This window comes from Acinonyx jubatus, chromosome B1 (genome assembly GCF_027475565.1).
Source record: "Acinonyx jubatus isolate Ajub_Pintada_27869175 chromosome B1, VMU_Ajub_asm_v1.0, whole genome shotgun sequence".
NCBI lineage: Eukaryota > Metazoa > Chordata > Mammalia > Carnivora > Felidae > Acinonyx > Acinonyx jubatus.
The window spans coordinates 124336016-124356831 of record NC_069382.1 but is presented as its reverse complement, the minus strand read 5'-3'; the positions used below and the strand labels follow the sequence as shown (position 1 = coordinate 124356831).

The window sequence follows — 20816 nt, the reverse complement described above, 5'->3', positions numbered from 1 at the left end:
ATTGCATGAGCCACCCAGGCACCCCTGTGCCTTTATATTTTAAAAGCACTTTTTGCCCAATATAAAATCTTTGGATCACATTTTATTTCTTTGAGCTTCCTAGATACAATGTTGCATTTACTTTCAGCATAAAGACTTGCTGTTAAAACTGTGATGGTAATATAATTTTCTTTCCCTTATAGGTCACTTGCTTATTTTTGTCTAAATGTTTAAGGAATTAAAAAAATATTTTTAAGTCTAAATTTTATTAGAATATGTCTTGCTATTTGCCATCTGGGTTGATATTCACAGGTATTTATATGCTCTTCCAATATATGGTTTCAAATCTTTTTAATTTTTGGGAAATACTTTTGGAATTACAACTTTTAGTTATTTCTTCCAAGCTTTGTTTTAGTTTTCATCTGTAGTGATTCCTATTATAATTATGTTGGATCTTCTTTGCTTATTTTCAATATTTATTATTTTCTCTTGAAATCTATTTACCTCTCTTTTATTTTTTATTTTTTTCCCTTTCACCTGCTATTTCTCTTTAGGCATTATGTGTCACATCTAGTTTAGTATTCATTTAAAAAATATATATATATACACATATATATATGTATATATATATACATATATATATGTATATGTGTATATATATGTATATATATATATTACTTTCCTTCCCTTCTTGAGTTACATTACCTCTTTCCTGAGTTTTTTGTTTGTTTGTTTGTTTGTTTTAACTCTGGTTTAAAGGGTGCCTGGGTAGCTCAATTGGTAGAGCATGTGACTCTTGATCTCAGAGTTGTGAGTTCAAACTCCACAGTGGGTGCAGAGCTTACATAAAAAAAAAGTAAAAAAAAAAAAATTAATAAGAAAAAACCTCTGGTTTATGTCATTCTTCCATGACATGTAACATTTTGAAGATACTCAGCTTATTTTAACATTTCTTTGTGGTTATCTGTATGCATAAGGCATTTTATATAGTTATTAATATCATTCATTCGCTCAACACATATTTATTGAACATGTACTATGTGCAGACAGGCATTGTAGCCTGAACTTGAACCATACTAGCCAATCAAGATTAATGAGTTATGCAATTCAAATTTTGTGGTTGTTATGCAACAAAATGTTGACAAATATACCCTACTTACAATTATTAAGTCCTAACCGTGTTTAGTCTCAACAGAATACTTTTACACCATTAATTCTGCTTTCTTGAAATTCTCATTTTTGACCCTGTCAGCTGGATTTATGTCTTTAGGAACAGCTTAAGGAAGATATATTTTCAAGGAATTAAAAGTTTGAATTTTTTTTTACCCATCAATGAACAGCATATAGATAATCTAAACAATTACTGAGCCACAATATTTTCCCTCCCCATTTTTGTAGTTGTGTCATCATTAATTTCTGGCATTTAGTTTATGGAACAAGTTCTGACTTTTTTTTGCCCTTTTGTACACTGTCTTTTCTGGAAAAAAAAGGGGGGGTGGGGGAGGCACCTGGGTGGCTCAGTCAGTTGAGCATCTGAGTCTTGGTTTCAGCTCAGGTCATAATTAATCAAAGTTTCCTTCTCAGTACTCTGATCCTATGTTTATTATTTTTTTAAATTTCATTGATTTCACTTCTTTGTCTTTTCCCTCTTCATTCTAGGGGAAAAGGTGGTTTTCAAATTTTCTTCCATATCAATAATTAAATGTTGATAGTCACTTTTTACAAAATGTGTTAAGTTTATTGAGTTACAACTTATAAACAATAAGATTAAGCCTTAAAAAAATTTTTTTTAATGTCTATTTACTTTTGAGAGAGAGACAGAATGTGGGGGGCGGGGGTGCAGAGAGAGAGGAAGACATAGAATCCAAAGCAGGCTCCAGGCTTTGAGCCATCAGCACAGAGCCCGACATAGGGCTTGAACCTACAAACCGTGAGATCATGACCTAAGCTGAAGTTGGATGCTTAACCGACTGAGCCACCCAGGTACCCCAAGATTAAATTTTTTTAAGTATAGAGTTGAGTAAGATTTGACAAATATATTTAGTTACCACTATAATCAGCCCACTCTGGGAAAGAGTAGAGTGAGACAAGCAGGACACCAAGGACTGAATTTTGGAGAATGACCATATTAAGGGTCATAAGGAAGAAAAGTCAGAGGACTGGTTTTTAGCCCCAATTACTGCTATAATTTTAGAAGATTTTAGGTTCATATAGCAATCCTTCCACTCTTTTGCCTCCTGTTATGGGCTGAATTATACCCCTTCCAAATTTATATGTTGAAGTCCTAATTCCCATTATCTCTGAATGTGACTACACTTGGACATAGGGTTGTTAGAGATGTAATTAAGTTAAAATGTGGTCATTTAATTAAATTATGAAAATTAGTCACAAGCACAGAGGGGAGACCATTTAAAGACACAGGAGAAAGAAGCCCAAAGAAAGAGGGATAAAGCAGAAGAAGCCAATCCTGCCAACATCTTGGTATCAGACTTCCAGCCTTTAGAGCTTTTGAGAAAAAAACAATTCTGTTGTAGAGGCCATCCAGTCTGTGTTATTTGTTATATATTCCCTTAACCTTTTAATCCACAATCAAGCAAAATCCCTATCATGGAAAATTCCAAGACTCCCAGGTCAGTGAATGCTATAGAACAATCCCACCCTTAGAACTGGGCAAAAGTGGGGGGCCTGGGTGGCTCAGTCAGTTAAGCATCCAACTTCAGCTCAAGTCACGATCTCATAGTTCACAGGTAGAGCCCAGCATCAGGCTCTGTACTGACAGGTCAGACCCTGAAGCCTGCTTCAGATTCTGTCTGCCTCTCTCTCTGCCCCTCCTCCACTCACATTCTCTCAAAAATAAATAAATGTTAAAAAATTAAAAAAAAAAAAAAAAAGAATTGGGCAAGAGTGGTCCCTCTACTGGACCTACTGCTTTACAGAACTCAATTCTGGCTCTTTTCCTGCTATGCCCAACCCCAAAGAGCAAGGAATCAGTGGGACCAAAACCTATGCCTTCAATTTTAGAGAATGCTTTTGAGTAGGTGGTCCCTGAGGTCTCTGCTTACACAGCTCCAAGAAGGCTAGCAGTGACTTTTACCCAGGTCTTTCCTGCTGAGGGCCAACAGATACTTCCAGTATCTATATTCTTAGATCCAACATGAAGCAAAAAGGCTTCTAGGCCCAAAAGGTGATGAAGCAGTAGGGCAGGAATAGGTTTGCCAAAGAAAATACAGGATATCTTGTTAAATTTGAATTTCAAACAAACAACAAATAAGTTTTTAGAACAAGCAAGTTCCAAATATTTAATGGGGCATACTTTTACTAAAAAGTATTGTTTATCTAAAATTCAAATTTAACAAAAAAGCCTTTATTTTTTTAAACAAATATGGCAACACTAGATGGAGTTATAGCTAGGCATTTGAGCTGGGTGTCCATATGCATGAGCACCAGGCTCCTAATGGTATCAAAATGAATGGGAGGACATGATACAGGGAAGGCAGGATATATATGCCAACCAATTCTTGAATCATCCACATGCTGTCCAAAACAGAAATTCTAAATTCAATCCGGCTTTCCAGGTTATTTTCAAAATAGGGCAATAGGATGTATTTTATTTTTACATTTTGCTAACTGTATTTATGTTTAAATATTTAGACATATGATGTGTGGGTCTCAATTTTCACTCTTGCTCCAGTTGTACAAATGTCAAGGGGTGCTGTAGAAAATTGCCTTAAGAAATCAACAGAATCATCAATCACATATATAGGATTAGGAAACTAAGGGTTAGAGAAGTGATATATTATTTGCCTAAAGTCATTCAGCTAGTGGAATCCATTTTCAATGTTAGATCTATCTGAATATAAAGCAAATATTCTTTTTTAAAATTACATGTACTGAATGGTGACTATGGCTCATAATACTTTATTGCATATTTGGAAGTTGCTGAGAGTAGATCTTACAGCAAATATTCCTTACCACCAAAAATCATTTACTATGTATAAGTTGTTATATCCCTTGATCACATCAGTTACCATGCGTGCACTAAGTTGGTGCATTTCATGGCATATCAAAAATAGGTATAATGAAATCTTAATTGTTCAGGCTTTGATTCTGAATTTTATGGGTCAAGACAGTTGATTTTATAAGTGTGCCTGCATTTGATAAACCTGTGGGTTCATGTTATAATTATACAATTCAAAACACTGATTTATAAAGTAGAATGCCAATTTAGGATTACAATGGCCAGTGTATTTGGCAGAATGTTTTGTAGTAATTTCTCTTTAAGGGAAATGCCAACCAGAGGATCAAATTAAAACACAGGAAACTGCCTGTTTAGCCAAATGCTAGAACAAAAAGAGTAAATATTCTAAAGGTAATATTTCGGTCAACACATATGAACGGTCATATTCCACTCTAAGAACAATCCAGCGAACAGTGGGGAGGCAGTTCATATGCTCTGAAGTTCAACATACCCGGCTTTTTACTTCTTATTATTTAACGTCTGCAGGCCTCAGTTTCCTTTTTTTGTATAAAAAAAAAAGGCTTCATGTAAGGGTTGATTATTCAGGTAAAATATCTAGCACAATATCAACATGATACTATGTATAAATTATACAACACATTATACATAATATATAAAATACTATATTATTATTATGTTACTTATTGCCATTGCGCAATTTATTACTGTTTCATTTAATAACTCTCTAGCTAACCTGGAGAAAGAGGCCATAAACGAGCTCACAAGCGTAGAGGCGGGTATGAATTACCATGGCAACAGCGCGCGCCTAGACATCTTCCGCTCGCGCGTCGCTGGGGAAGAAAAAAAAGCCTAAGCTGCGTGTTGCGTCATCACCGCGCGCTCCTTTGGTCTCTCCGTGCTGTTTTGGAAGGTCCCGGCCCGGCTACCGTCGCCCCACGCCAGGAATTATTTTTTCTTTCAACCTTTGTTACATCGCATCGAGCCTGCAAGACTGTAAGTACTAAAGAAAGAAGGAGGGCGATTGGGTGATCATTAAAAGAGATGCTGCAGCACACTCTCCACCTCTGAACCCTCCCTGTGTTTTCTTGATCCTATCAGCTTCCTCTCAGCTGGGATCGCGCCGCGTCAACTTCCGGGCGGGTGCCCGCCAGCACGGCCTCCGCCGCTCCCCTTCTTTGGCCCCTTTGTGTCCCCGCAGTATCGAGGCGCGGGCCCTGGCACGTCCTTTCTCGAGGCAGGGAGCACCGTAGTGCAGGGAGCCTCTCACTGTGGGCGGGGGCGCGGCCCGCAGGGGGTTAGAGTGGGGAACGTGCCTGCGCGTGCTGGGGTAAGAGGAGGTTGCACGAGGGTCAGCGTGTGGTTTGAGGAAGGCGGGGCGGGGAGGGGGGTGAAGAAGGGGAGTAGAGACAGAAATGGAAAATTTTAAAAAGATATCCCTGTTCACCTTCTGATCATTGTGGCCTAACAATGAGGCGCAGCCATAATAGTCATCCTGTGCCACTGGCATGTTTGTGTGCTCTTAATTGCCTTGGGAATGAACTGCTAAGGCTTTGTATATTTTATATTGTTTTCATGGCCTCTTTTTCTCTTTTTATTTTTTTCCTGCAGATAGTTCATTTAAAGCTCTTAATTCCACAGGGTGGTGGTGGTTTCTGCCAATATGAATCTTTTCAACTTGGACCGTTTTCGCTTTGAGAAAAGGAGTAAGATTGAGGAAGTGCCCGAAGCAACCCCCCAACCCTCCCAGCCTGGCCCTTCTTCACCAATTTCTCTTAGTGCTGAAGAGGAGAATGCTGAAGGGGAGGGTAGCAGGGCAGGCACACCTGATTCAGATATAACTGAAAAAACAGGTGAGTTACAATGTTGCAAATTGATGTAGCATCAAGAGGTATTTAGAAGATGAAAAGCAGAAGAGATTCTAATATTTATTCTTGATGTTGTATGTACTAATACATTGTTCTCCACCTTGCGCTTTTAAATACGGCTTTGGGGCTGCCATAGGCACCATTGTACCATCAACTGAGCATCCATAGCTTCTTCAGTTTTATATGAGTTCTTGGAATGTGGCCCAGTGATGGAAGTTGATATCTGAATTTAGGTCATCCTTAGGTCAGAATAGTTGCTGCTGGAAGAGAAACTAGGTGATTCAGTCCTATGATGTAGACTGAGTCTGCTATTTGGCCAGGCGTTTATATTAATTCCGGTATTTTCCAAAAAATAATTGCTCACTTAGTATGAACCAGACTTTACTCAAGGTGCGTGAAGACCACCTCTGAACAAATGAAGAGCAGATCTCATTCAGATTTTGCCACCACTGGACTTCTGGAGATTCCCCAGGGTGCAAATGAATAATTGGTATTCTTCAAGGTGAATGAACCATTTTTAACTTCTTAAGCTGGTTGTCACAGACAATAACACGATTTGAGAGGAAGCCAAAAATTAGCATTTCCATTTTAATCTATGTTCTTTGAACAATTAACAGAATATATTTGAACTCTTCTTACGTTTTAGGCATAATACTGAGTACTACGCAGTCTCATTTAATTTGCACAGCAGTCCTGCAAGATTTTATCCACATTTTGTTGAAATGAGACCCAGAGAAGTTAAATTGTTAGGAAGTTGATAGCACTGGAACTCAAATCCAAGCAATCTAATTACTGAGCATACACTTTTAATTGTTTGCATTATGCAGTTTCTTTTGAAGGGTGAAAAGAATATTAGAAGTTTTATTTTAATGTTTATTTTAGTAATTCCTTTTTTAATGCAAAACTCAGTATTTCCCTAGCAGCTTTTATGTTGATGTGGCCCTGACAAGATTGGTAATACATATGTTGTAATGTTGGTATCTTATTTTGTTTGCTGGTCTTCTGTTTAACAGTGATGGCAGACTCCCTACAAGTTATCATTTGAATCACACCTCAGAATACTTGGGTATAATTGGAACATGGTGGAATGATTTGGTAGGTTGAATTATGTGGTAATGAGGAGTCACATTTGGAAAAGCTTCGTTTGTATGAAAGGTTCTGAACTTGTCCAAATTCTGTGGGGGAACCACGGAAGCCCAGGAGTGATGTCCTTGTGTCCATTCTTTCAATAGATACCTACTCTGCATAACATGCTCTAGTTAATATGTAAACACCCAGGTACTTTAATCTTTTAACAACACATGTATTAGTCTGTTTCCTATGTAGTTAGAGAGGGCTGGGAAGGCCAATGTGTAGGCATGGGATTTTGAATCCTTAGAAGTCTCGGCTGCTTCATTTTAGTTAAATTAGACATTGGACAAATTACTTACAATTTGAGATTAGCAATTTTTTCATCTGTAGAATAAAAATCACTTTGTAAACTGGAGCTCAGTGGAATGTTTTATCAGTATTAATGTGAAATTCTTAATTGTCTCTTTCAATCAGAAGATGCTGGTCTACTTTTTTTATCTGTTTAAGGAGATTTTATTCACCTTTATTGGGATTTTTTTTCCCTTATGTGTACACTTTTCCTACAAACTGAGATTGCCTTTACAAATCACATGGGTAGTCTTCATGACATTGGGAAATATAAAAATTAAGTTTGTTCTGAGAATGGTAAGAAAAGATGACTGTAGGTGGTACTGTGAATTTGGAAGAATCTTAAAAACAAAGGTTAGGTTTCAATTTTACATTGTAGTTACTAGGGATCCATTAAAGCCCTCTCAGATAGAAGGGTAAAATGATGAAAGAAAGTTGTTTTGTCAAGAAAAATCAGTCTAGCAGTCATGAGTACTGTACATTTTTTGAAGGGAGAGAATTCATTTAGGAAGCTCTTTTAATCTAAACTTGATTATGATAGAAAGGGAGAAGGAACAGATAAGAAATATTTCAAAGAAAGAAAGGGCAAAGTTTTACAACCAAATCTGTAGGAGGAATGAGATTAAACAATAGGTTATTGAAAAAAATGGTAGTTTTGTACATCAGAATAGGTATAAGGGACCCATCCTCAGCCATTGGGCATGGCTTTAAAAATTCAAATAATAATTAAATGTGCTGCCCCCAATGTAGCATGTCGGACAAGACCTGAGGCAACTTAGCATGGAGTGGGGAATGCTGACCAAGTGTTGGAGTTTGGGCCCCAGTAGAGGACAAGGTACCGAAGTTCGTTTAGAATCCTAACTAGATAATGGAGATTAGGGACTCATTGGTTGGGATGTGGATTTTGACCTTACTTCCTTTATCACCGTATGATAACTTCTTACTCTACCATTGTGTGATAAATGCTATATTTGCTTATTTATAATGGAGCGTTAGGGTCTAAATCAGGTCTAAATCAGGTCTAAATCATCTAATTTTTAAAAAATTTTTAATTCTACTTATTTTTTAATTTACATCTGAATTAGTTAGCGTATAGTGAGTGCAACAATGATTTCAGGAGTAGTAAGTAGTGCCCCTTACCCATTTAGCCCATCCCCCTCCTGTAACCTTCTGTTTGTTCTCCATATTTATGAGTCTCTTATGTTTTGTCCCCCTCCCTGTCTTTATATTATTTTTTATTTCCCTTCCATTATGTTCATCTGTTTTGTCTCTTTAAGTCTTATGAGTGAGGTCATATGATATTTGTCTTTCTCTGACTAATTTCACTTAGCATAATACCCTCCATTTCCATCCACGTAGTTGGAAATGGCAAGATTTCATTCTTTTTGATTGCTGAGTAATACTCCATTATGTACGTATGTATCCATGTATACACACACACACACACACACGCCACATCATCTTTATCCATTCATCCATCGATGGACGTTTGGGCTCTTTCCATTCTTTGGCTATTGTTGATAGTGCTGCTATAAACATTGGGGTGAATGTGCCTCTTCAAAACAGCATACCTGTATCCCTTGGATAAATACCTAGTAGTGCAATTTGTGGGTCATAGGGTAGTTCTACTTTTAGTTTTTTGAGGACCCTTTATACTGTTTTCCCGAATGGCTGCACCAGCTTGCATTCCCATAAATCATCTAATTTCATAAATAGGATGGGAATTGTAAAAATTACCTGTAATGACTCTTTCAGCTAACTCTTAATTTTACCAATCTTAAGATCTTATTTCCTACCACTGAGTTACTGTGTCACAGCCACACCTTTTTTATTTTTTTTTTTTATTTTTTTTAATGTTTATTCTTGAGACAATGCGAGAGACAGAGTGCAAGCAGCGGAGGGGCAGACAGAGGGAGACACAGAATCTGAAGCAGGCTCCAGGCTCTGAGCTGTCAGCCCAGAGCCCGATGTAGGGCTCAAACTCACGAACCGTGAGATCATGAGATCATGAGATTATGACCGGAGCCCAAGTCAGACGCTTAACCGACTGAGCCACTCAGGCGCCCCCAGCCATACTTTTTAAAAATATGGCAGGTACAGCGCAATCTTTCCTTCTTCCCATTTGCTCTTTCTTCTGCCTCCAAGACCCTTCCTGCTGATATTTGCATATAACTTTGGGCTTAGTGATATATTTACTGCCTTTAGAAGGCCTTCCCCATCACAGTCTTTGAAGTAGCAACTCCAGCCCCTCCCCCCCAGCTGTATCTACTGTATTTTTCTATATAGTATTTATTACTGCCTAACGTGGACTATATATTTGCGTCTTCCTTATTAGAAGATATCCATGCGAGCAGAGAGTTTGTCTATTTACTTGTTCACCATTGTTCAGAGCAATGACTGCTGTATAGTAGGCTCTTAATAAATATGTGTTGAAGGAAGTAGTATTGAATAAGTGGGGTGATACTAGTAATTGTACAAATATTTGAAAATATCCTTCCTCCTGTTTATAATCTTGAAACAGTCCCATAGCTGTCAGGCATTCTTCAGCCATGGTCACTTGAAACTGCTTTTGATACAGGACAGGCTCCCTTGATCCAATCCAGCTTTTGGACATGAGATGACATACACTTAACTTGTGGGCACCTCTCCCTCTCAGGTTTATTTTGCTTTTATTGTATCCAGAGTTATTAATGATTATTGCTTACACATTATTTCTCTCTTTTTCTTTGACCTTTTTGAGACCACAGTGAGTTTCAAGGGAATAAAATGATGGCACATGAGAGAGGAAAGAGCTTATATTTTATGCATAAAGAATAAAAATATGAGCAAAGCTTGATCCTCAAGGAGCACGAGGAGAAAAGGACATGTATACATACATAGTTAAAATGGTATAACGTAATAACTCACAGGGGAAGATGTTAAATAGTGTAGGATTGCAATGCAATTCAAAAATGCTCATCTATTCTTCCTGGGCAGGATCAGGAAGAGTCACAGAGAGATTACTTTGGACCCTAAACAATGAATCAGGGCTTATTTGGTGAACAAGAGGTGAAAATATATATTGCTTTGAAGTGTGGTATGTCTATGGGAATAGGAAGGTTATGTTATCTGTGGAAGAAGAGGTTTAGGGCTGTATGGATGAAGCTGAAAAGATAGAAATGTAAACTGCTAGGTTGTGAGGGGCCTTTTTATGCTGTGCCAGGAAGGATGGACTTTTTTTGGTATACACTATAAAGCATTTTAGTATGAGAAGACCATTGATAAAGCTGTTGAATTAATTGAAGTCTAAATATGGGAAAATGATAGTAGGACAGAGGAGGCCTTTTAGGGAAATTTTATATTTCAGTATTTGATGGTATTTGGTGATCAAGTAAATGTGGAGAGTTTAGGGGCACCTGGGTGGCTCAGTCAGTTAAGCGTCAGATTCTTGATAATGGTTAAGGTCATGATCTTATGGTCCATGAGTTTGAGTCCCACGTTGGGCTCTGCACTGATAGTGCAGAGCCTGCTTGGGATTCTCTCTCTGTCTTAAATAAATAAACATTAAAAATTGTTTAAATAAATGTGGAGAGTTTAAAGATAACTCAGATATTTCTTGCTTAAACAGCTGGGTGATTGGCACAGTCTACCGAATTAGTGTATTTAGGAGAAAGATACTAAAACATGTTGAGTTTCAGTTCTCCTATTTTATTTTTTTTAATGTTTATTTATTTTTGAGAGAGAGACAGGTGTGAGTGGGGGAGGAGTACAGAGAGAGGGAGACAGAGAATCCAAAGGAGGCTTCAGGCTCCAAGCTGTCAGCAGAGAGCCTGATGCGGGGCCCGAACCCACGAACTGCGAGATCATGACCTGAGCTGAAGTTGGACGCCTGACCGACTGAGCCACCCAGGTGCCCCTCAGCTCTCCTATTTTAGAAGCGAGATCTAGTAGAGAGTTGAACATTAGAATTTGTAGCTCAGGGATGGTTGGAACCTGAGAAATCAACTTTGGGGGGTCATCATTATAGTATTTAAAACATGTCCCCAAGCACAGTGTATGGTAAAAAACATTTAATGATGGACAGATGAAGGGAAACCAGTGGAGGTATAAAGGATAACTAGAGTAGTCATAGAAACTGATAGTACCTTGAAAGCTAAAGAAAGGTGAGTTTTCAGTTTTGTGTATAGTGAACAGTATCAAATACTGTAGAAAAGTCAAATTGGATGGGAACTGATAGAGACCACTTTCCTTGGAAATTAGACGTTGCGGTTAACCTTTTACAGACCTTTAACCCTTTCAGTAGAAAGGTAAGGAAGTGAAGATTAGTCTTTCAAGAAGGGAGAGAAACAACTTGACAGGAAGGCAGTGTCAAAAGATGTTTCAGGATTGTTGGACTGAGATACTTGTTGGCCAAGGGGAAGAAGCTAGTGGAGAGGGAAAGGATGAAGGGACGGGAGGTATCTGAAGACAGGCATCTAGGGATAGGAACAGGAGCACAGCTAGACTGTTTAATGTCACACAGAAATAGAGACACATTTTATCTGGGGAGAAAAAGTGATAAAGTAAAAATAAATGGGTTAATCAATTATTTTGAGGTTGGAATGGAGGAACGTTTTAGTATAAGCTTGATTAATTTCTTAGTGAAATAGATTCAGTGTCCTAAAATAATTGCCATTTCACTGTGGTTGTCATGTTGAAAGTAACTTTTTAATAGAAAAATTTAAAATTATTCCTGTTAATTAGAAAGATTTCCAGAGAGCACTGCTGTGTCATACAGGTTGTATGACCTTGGGTAAGACATCAGCATTAAAAACATTTTTGTTAAGTTTTTTTTTTAATGTTTATTTATTTATTTTGAGAGAGAAAGAGCAAGTGAGCAGGGGAGGGCCAGAGAGAGAGAGAGCGAGAATCCCAAGCAGGCTCTGTGCTGTCAGCACAGAGCCCGACACAGGGCTCCATCTCACAAATGGTGAGATCATGACCTGAGTCAAAGCCAAGAGTCAGATGCTTAACTGGCTGAGCCACCCAGGCGCTGCAAGACATCAGCATTTTTTAACTTCACTTCCTTTGCTTAGAAGTTCTCTGAAGTCTCTGCAAATGGTAAAACAGGTATGATCCTTTGAATAATGGAGCTGAGTGTATCATTTTAGCATCATGATTTTGTAACCAGGTGATACTAAGGTTTTTAGGTGTGTGTCACCAAAATGTGAATCATCTCTATATCTTTGGATAGTCGTTCTGGTTTCTTAATGTGTGCAAGTGTTGAAAAGCAATACTTTGTAGAAGGCTTAGTGCTGAATTGTTCTGATAGAAGAAAGTACAATGAATACTCATACTTAAGTAAAAATCTTAAGTACATTTTAAGTGTATGATTTCATCTGTCTTTCCTTTCTCTACCATTTTATTCTATGCTTAGCTATTGTTTCCTTCAAAATAAAGTATATTTTAAAAAGATGCAATATTGTGTAACAAGAAGCTTCTATAATCCCTTAGCTTTGGTGTTTATTCTTTCACATTTTTTTCTGCCTGTATATATTCCAGGTTTTTGTTTTTACTATATGTATAGCGTATATTATATGCTATACCTTAATTTTTTTTAATGACTACAGAATGTCTTATATAGATGTATTATAGTTCATGTAGTTTCCTATTAATGGACATTGGTTGGTTGGGTTTTTTCTTTATTTGTGTGTGTGTGTGTGTGTGTGTGTGTGTGTGTGTGATCAAAAGAATGTTATAGTGACCATCCTTTTACACAGATATTTTAGCTTGTGTATAATCTGTAGAAAAATTTTTGGAAATGGAATTGTCAGATTAGAGTGAATATTAGTAATATTTTAGTAATCACCAAGGTACCCTACAAAGCTTTACCAGTTTGCACCAGACTACAGTTTGGTTTTTAGAGGTCTACTTTTTCATACTAAGCCAAAATATTGCACACCTTTTTAATGTTTAATAGGCAATGAAATTGCTTCATTTTTTTTCTTAATGTTAAGGTTAAGTATGTTTTCATTAATATATTAGCCATTTGGACTTTTTCTGTGTTCCTTTTTCTCTTTTTCTGTTAAACAATTTAAAATCTTTTGTTCTTTTGATTCCTTGTTAGTTGTTTGCCATAGAGAAATTTTACATTTTCATGTGGTCAATTTGTTCATTTCTTTGATGGCATCTAGAGCATAAGTCCTGATCAGACAGGCATTCCTTTATTGTAATAATATATTATTATATATATATACATGTATAATATATACAGCACAGCTGTGTTTTTATTTTTAATTGTACTAAAATAAACATAAAATTTACCATTTTTGCTATTAAGAATACATATTGCGGGAGTGTTAGGTATGTTCACATTATTGTCCAATTAAACTTCAGAATTCTTCATCTTGCAGAAATGAAACTTTTTCCCATTAAACTCTTCCCTCCGATTAAACACTTCCCTCCTATCCCCAGCTTGTGGCAGCCACCCTTGTACTTTCTGTCTCTGAATTTGACTTCTCTAGATACCTCATAAAAGTGGAATTATACAGGATTTGTCTTTTTGTGAGTGGCTGATTTCCTTTTGCATGTCTTTAAGGTTCACCTATGTTGTAGCATGTATCAGAATTTCCTTTTCAAGGCTGAAAAATACCCTATTGTGTGTATATACTACATTTTGTTTATCCATTCATTTGTGGATGGACACTTGGGTTGCTTTTACCTTTAGGTTATTGTGACTAATGCTTCTGTGAAATGGGTGTGTAACTATCTCTTAGGGACTCTGCTTTCAGTTCTTTAGGGTATATACCCAGAAATGGAATTGATAGATCATATAAGAAGCCATCACATGTTTTCCATTAATGCTTGCACCATTTTACTTTTCTGTCAGCAGTTCACAAGGGTTCTAGTCTCTCCACATCCTTGCTGGTACTTGTTTCTTTCTTGTGTTGTTTTGTTTTGATAGCCAAACTAATGAATTTGAATCAGGTTCTGCGTTGATAGACAAACTGCTGAGTTGGGTTTTGTGTTGATTTTTATTTTGATCTTAAATCTCATCTGGAATTAATTTTGTTATCAGGACCAAAGAATGGGTGATACTGTTTTCTCCTTTGCTCATTATTTGTCATTTACTAGTTTGTTGTCCCAGAACAGCTTATTGATAAACCTTTCTTCTTATATATGAAACATCATTATAGTCTAAATTCCCATGTATATTTGTATGTTAACAGGCCATTAATCAATTTCTCGAATTCTATATTTGTTTACAACATTATCTTAATTCTGTGGTTTTAAGGTATGTATACGGTAGGTCATAGATTTTGAAGTGGTTTTTTTTTTGTTTTGTTTTTTCTTCTTCTTTGACCTGAAAGTCGAAAGAAGTGGTTTCTGTGGCTTTTTTTCTTTTTTAAATTTCTAAGTAGGTGAAATTTTGCTTCAGTATTTTTATTAACATTTATTTCTAATTTTATTATTTTATGACCAGAGCATATGGTCTACAGTATTTCTACTTTAGCTAATTTACTGAAATTTTCTTTGGGGCCTAATTTGCCATTACTTTCTATAAAAGTTGTAAGATTTCTTGACACGATGACATAATCTACGTGATAGATAATTATGTGCCAAATAATAGATGAATTTTATTTATATAATTTTTTTCAAACTGTGGAACACAAACATTGCGTCATAAAGTCAGTTTCTTGGATCCTGACTAATTACATACAACTGTTTTTTAATGGAGTGGAATAAATAGAAAATTATCAAAGTATCATTTAATAGAAAGCCTCTGAAACTTTTATTTCAGTTATATGTATTTAAAAATGGGGCACTTGGGTGGCTCAGTTGGTTAACCATCTGACTTCAACTCAGGTCATGATCTCACGGTTTTTGGGTTAGAGCCCCATGTCAGGCTCTGTGCTGACAGCTCAGAGCCTGGAGCCTGCTTCGGATTCTGTGTATCGCTCTCTCTCTGCCCCTCCCCAACTTGTGCTCTGTCTCTCTCTCCTCTGTCTCCTCTCTCTCTCTCTCAAAAATAAACATTAAAAAAAAAGAAAAACTTTTCAAATGTCTCTCTTACAGTGGGTCCCAATCAAAAGTGTTTGAAAAGCACTAATCTATGTCTTAATTATTTTTGAGCTATTAAGAGCTTAGACAGTTAAAGCCTCATATTTGTTTCTGTTAACTTTTTGCCTTATATATCTTGCAGTGTTTATCTCTTGTTATTAATATGAAGTTACGATGTATGTCAGTTATATTTCTATTGTAGATGTAAATTCTGTTATTAAAAAGTATCTCAAGTTTAACACATGCTTTGTCCAATAGTAATAGCATGGCTTTCTTTTTCTTTACATCTTTTATATTTATCTTTTATTTGGCTTAAACCTGAGATGCTTCTTTCTCATGTCATCTTAGAGTGATGTGTTAGAAACTATTCTTCAATCTTGTATTCAGTATATTCTTTGTCTTTTTATAGAGTTTTCATCAGAGAGATAGTTTATCTTTTAGAAGATAGTAAAGGTATTTCTCTTTCTACTATGACATTCCAATTAAGACTGCCCAGATTTTACTATTATTTTGGTTACCTTTTAAAAAGGTAAATCAGTGATGTGTTTTACTTGGTATTCAGAGTTAGTTGCCATGTTAGAGAATTGAACCATGTAGAGCAATACAATTAGAGTATCATAAATGGCACAGTTTTATAAGTCTTCAGGATAGATACAAAGGTTTATGTGTTTTCATTCTACTTTATATATGGATTATCAAATTAATTTGGACTCCTTTAGTGTCAACTCATAATCTCCTAGTAGTGATTTTTTGTTTTTGAGTGGTCCTTGATCTTGGACCATTTGGAAAGGTGATACTAGTGTCAGGCTTATATGCTTCTTTTTTTTTTTAATGTTTATTTTTGAGAGAGATGGAGCATGAGCAGGGGAGGGGCAGAGAGGGCAGAGAGAGAGAGGGCAGAATCTGAAGCAGGTTCCAGGCTCTGAGCTGACAGCTCACAGCCCAACGTGGGGCTTGAACCCACAAACTGCGAAATCATGACCCGAGCCAAAGTTGAATGCCCAACCAACTGAGCCACCGAGGCACCCCAAATGCTTCTTTTTTTTTTAATGGTAGACTTAGATATGAGAATGGGTACAAACTGGAAAAATTTGGAATATAAGATTGCCTTCTTTTCTGCCTACCGCCAATGGGGAATTTAGTTTGGAAAAACTTCCTGGAACCGTGGAGTCTTCTTGCATATTCTCATGATGGAGGTTCCCATTAACTTTTGGTAATGAGAAAATATCATCATCTTTTTTTTTTTTTTTTAAATGTTTATTTTGAGAGAGAGAGAGCAGGGGAGGGGCAGAGAGAGAATCCCAAGCGGGCTCTGCCCTGTCAGCATGGAGCCCGATGTAGGGCTCATCTGGGGCTTGATCTCATGAAGTGTGAGATCATGACCCAAGCCAAAATCAAAAGCTGAACATTTAACCAACTGAGCCACCCAGGCGCCCAAAATCATCTTCTATCTCTGAAACATGATAGGCTTTTTTATTGTTTTTATACGAAAGGGTAGGCTGTTTTCCTGCATGTTCCTGTAGCATTTTGTTTATTCTGTCAATGGCATGAATTATATTTTATAACAGTTACTTGTGTACGTGACTACTTAGTTCCTATTATTCATTTCTTTGGTGCAAGTTGGACGATAACTTTCCCTTTTTTTTCTTAACTAGTCCCTACCTCCTGGACAGTGCCTTTTACACAGAAGACAGTCAGCACATGTCAGATTTTAATCGTAGCTGATACCTTTATAATTATTTCTACGCTTTACCATTCTTTAATTTCCCGTCTCTTTTGTGCTCCTGTTTAAAAGTGCTTGTTTGCCTTGGCTCAGCATCATTGCATCAGGTTTTGGCCATTCCCTCTTAGCTATTTTTGCTGTTGCTTACTTCCAGAAATAGTTCAAACAAATCTAAGCATTATTATTCTAATTCTAAATTATTGACTATATTGGAAAGTTGATATTTTTATATAAACAAGCTCTTATTCTGTCCCACCTGTTTTCAGACTGTGGTATGGGAACCTTTAGGATCCCTAAGGGGAAGCTACTTTCATGACCATAAGATATTACTTGCCTTCTTACTCTGTTGATATTTGCACTGATGGTACTAAAGCAATGGTAGGTGAAACTGCTGGTGCCTTAGCATAAGTCAAGGCCGAGACTCCAAACTGTTCTAATAGTTACTGTATTCTTACAATTCTTTAAATGGTAGTTTCACTTAATGTTTTGGATAGGGGCACCTAGGTGGCTCAGTTGGTTAAGCATCCTACTTCGGCTCATGGTTCAGGAGTTCGAGCCCAGCATCTGGCTCTGTGCTGACAGCGTGAAGCCTGGAGCCCCCTTGGAGTACTGGGTCTCCCTCTCTCTCTACCCCTCCCCCCTCCAAAGAAATGTTTTTGATAAAGCGGTAAAAATTGTTAATTTTGGTAAATCTCAGCTTAGCAATAGGTGTCTTTTGTTTTTAATGTTTATTTTTGAGAAAGAGTGTGCAAGCGTGAGTGGGGGAGGGGCAGAGAAAGAGGGGGGAGAGGTTCTGAAGCAGGCTAACCATGAGATCAAGACCTGAGCAACTGAGCCTCTCAGGTGCCCCAACAGTGAGTGTCTTTTTAATACTTTGTAAAACAAAATGTGAACCAGCCTTAGCTGCATCTTGAAGTATACAGTAATCCCTTTCTCAAGGGAAAACATTTGAACAGTTGCTTTCAGTTGTGAATTTAACTTATCATTTTTTCACCGAATACCATATTTACTTAAAAGAATGACAAAATGTAGCTAAGCAGACTTAGGTATTTCAGACATTTTCTCAGAGATGAACAGTGACACCAAGGAAAACAACTAGCAGCATTTATTGCTGGTGTTAAAATTCCAGTTTTCGGGGCGCCTGGATGGCGCAGTCGGTTAAGCGTCCGACTTAAGCCAGGTCACGATCTCGCGGTCCGTGAGTTCGAGCCCCGCGTCAGGCTCTGGGCTGATGGCTCAGAGCCTGGAGCCTGTTTCCGATTCTGTGTTTCCCTCCCTCTCTGCCCCTCCCCCGTTCATGCTCTGTCTCTCTCTGTCCCAAAAGTAAATAAACGTTGAAAAAAAAAATTTAAAAATAAAATTCCAGTTTTCAAAGGAAAGTTCGGATTTTGGAAAACTAGCATATCCACAACTGTGAGTTTGACAGTCTCCAGATACTTGAAAATCAATGGTGACATTAATGAATTTAATTTTTTGATAAAATATGAGATGTGTCAACATTTGGAAGATCTACAATAATCAGCAAGTGAACCAGTATTTTTCAAATCACCAATGCATTGGTGTCACAATGCACAGTGTTACAATGCACAGCACAGTGTTACAAAATAACACATTAAAGTGCAAGATAGACCAGTGGGTTTTAATGTAATAAGATGCAGAAGTTTATTCATATAGTTTCAGATTCCACATTGCAACTGGCCTTTAAAAAACTTCCACTTGTCAAATTCGGGTTTAGTATCAAGGAATATCCACAGTATTGTAAAAACGCTATGAAAATACCCTTCCTAACTATATAACTGTGAGGCATGATTTTCTTCATAAACCTAAATAAAAACAGTATACTACAATAGATGAATTGCAGAAGCAGATAGAATCTGTCTTATGTTAAACCAAAGATTTTTACAAATGTAAAACAGTGGCATTCTTAGTAAATTTGGGGGAGAGGAGTGGCATGAGAGGATATAGTTTTCATAATAATATTTGTTATTATGTAAACAGTTTAATAAGTAAAGTTTCTCAGTTTCCGCTTTCCAGCACGGTAGTATCTTAGATGTAACCAGCATAAGCAAGAGTTCTTTCGGGTCCTCAGTTTTTAAGAGTGCAAAAGGGGTTCTGCAGTTAGAGAAATGCTGTTGTATTGTAACCTTCCCTTAACCTCTATATTATCAAACTACCTCTTCTTTTTTTGTTTTTGTTTTTGTTTTTTAGGTTTTTTTTTTTAATGTTTATTTATTTTGAGAGAGAGAGAGAGAGACAGAACGTGAGCAGGGAAGGGGCAGAGAGAGAAAGAGACACAGAATCCAAAGGAGGCTCCAGGCTTTGAGCCATCAGCACAAAGCCTGACACAGGCTCAAACCCATGCGCAAGATTATGACCTGAACTGAAGTTGGACGCCCAACTGACTGAGCCACCCAGACGCCCCTCAGACTACCTCTTCTGTTAGTCACTTACTATTTGGGCTGTGGGCATGCCACTTGGTTCAAAGCCGTGTACATGTTTAATGTATATTTTTATATATAGGTATGTGTATATGTATAACATATCCTACACAATATGTTGTATACATAGAGTATAACGTGCATATTTTTATGATATATGTTACATAACCACTGAGAGCTCTAAGTGATCGCATATGTGATAGAGAGTAAGCGAAACTTCTTTATTTTTTTTTCTTGTTAAGCATCAGTAAGCATATTAAGCATTAGTTTTGTTTGTTTTTTTAATGTTTATTTATTTTGAGAGAGAGAATGCATACCGTGCTCGGGCAGGGGAGGGGCAGAGAGAGGGGAAGACAGGAGAAAAAGAATCCCAAGTTGCCTCCATGCCAAATGAGGAGCCCGACACAGGACTTGATCCCACAACTGTGAGATTGTGACCTGAGGCGCAGTCAAGAGTGGGATGCTTAACCAACAGAGCCACCCAGGCACCCCCAAGCATTAGTTTTAGAAATTGATATATCTTCATTGTATATTTTGTATTATAATGTATGTAAAATAAGGGGAGAAAACCAAAGATGAATATGTAATCAAGTTCAAGAAACTCTAGTTCTCCTAATACTCATGAATAGATTTGTTTAGCCCTGCCCCCTCAGGCATTTAGGCATTTAAGTAGCTAATTTTGAAAAGATTATTATTCATATTGAATAAAGAGACTGAAAAACAGACATTCCAAATCATTTTGCCCTAGCCTTTTGAAAGACAGCACTGTTTGGGCGCCTGGGTGGCTCAGTCAGTTAAGCAGCCGACTTTGGCTCAGGTCATGATCTCGCGGTCCGTGGGTTCGAGCCCCGCGTCGGGCTCTGTGCTGACAGCTCAGAGCCTGGAGCCTGTTTCAGATTCTGTGTCTCCCTCTCTCTGACCCTCCCCTGTTCATGCTCTGTCTCTCTCTGTCTCAAAAATAAAATTAAAGTTAAAAAAAAAAAAATTTTTAAAAAAAAGCATTGTTTAATATATTTAGCTTTAGGTCAAATTTTTGATACAGTAGACATCTAGTTTTTAATTTTATGTATGATTTGTAATATATCAGGAACACTTTGTAAAAGCAGAGTCCATAGTATGCTTATACTTATTCTATAGGAGTTGGGCTATAATCACTATTAACATAATTATCAGAACTTGTAAGTGTCTTCATGTTTATGGCAGTTAACGTAGCTGTAATTTGTTCCAGTGCAGAGTTCTTCATCCAGGTTCTTCACTCAACATTTGTAAAATTGTTGTTTTGGAAACAACGTAACTCGTTTATCAGTAGTGTTGATAGGACTTCATTGTGCTATGTAAAAGAAATTTGTTTTAGTGCCCTACAGGTGAATAGTAGTCATGTAGGCCTTGGTTAA

At 37.2% G+C, this 20816-nt stretch overlaps 1 protein-coding gene and 1 long non-coding RNA gene across 6 annotated transcripts in view; one reads left to right on the top strand and one right to left on the bottom strand.

Annotated features, from left to right (window-relative positions):
* LOC106988521 (uncharacterized) overlaps window positions 1–5091 on the bottom strand; it is a 188719-nt gene extending 183628 nt beyond the window's left edge. Inside the window, exon 1 of the long non-coding RNA XR_003420697.2 lies at window positions 4692–5091. This is a non-coding gene — a long non-coding RNA (uncharacterized LOC106988521). The remainder of the gene's footprint in view (window positions 1–4691) is intronic.
* SMARCAD1 (SWI/SNF-related, matrix-associated actin-dependent regulator of chromatin, subfamily a, containing DEAD/H box 1) overlaps window positions 4809–20816 on the top strand; it is a 78201-nt gene continuing 62193 nt past the window's right edge. For 2 of the 5 annotated variants that reach the window (XM_027060858.2, XM_027060856.2), the window contains exons 1-2: window positions 4809–4951; window positions 5567–5808. In XM_027060858.2, coding sequence (XP_026916659.1) covers window positions 5619–5808 — 190 coding nt within the window. In that variant the 5' untranslated portion in view covers window positions 4809–4951; window positions 5567–5618. Of the gene's footprint in view, window positions 4952–5148; window positions 5286–5566; window positions 5809–20816 lie in introns of those variants that run through there. The other 3 variants (XM_027060859.2, XM_015086968.3, XM_053217117.1) reach the window with 3 other exon arrangements.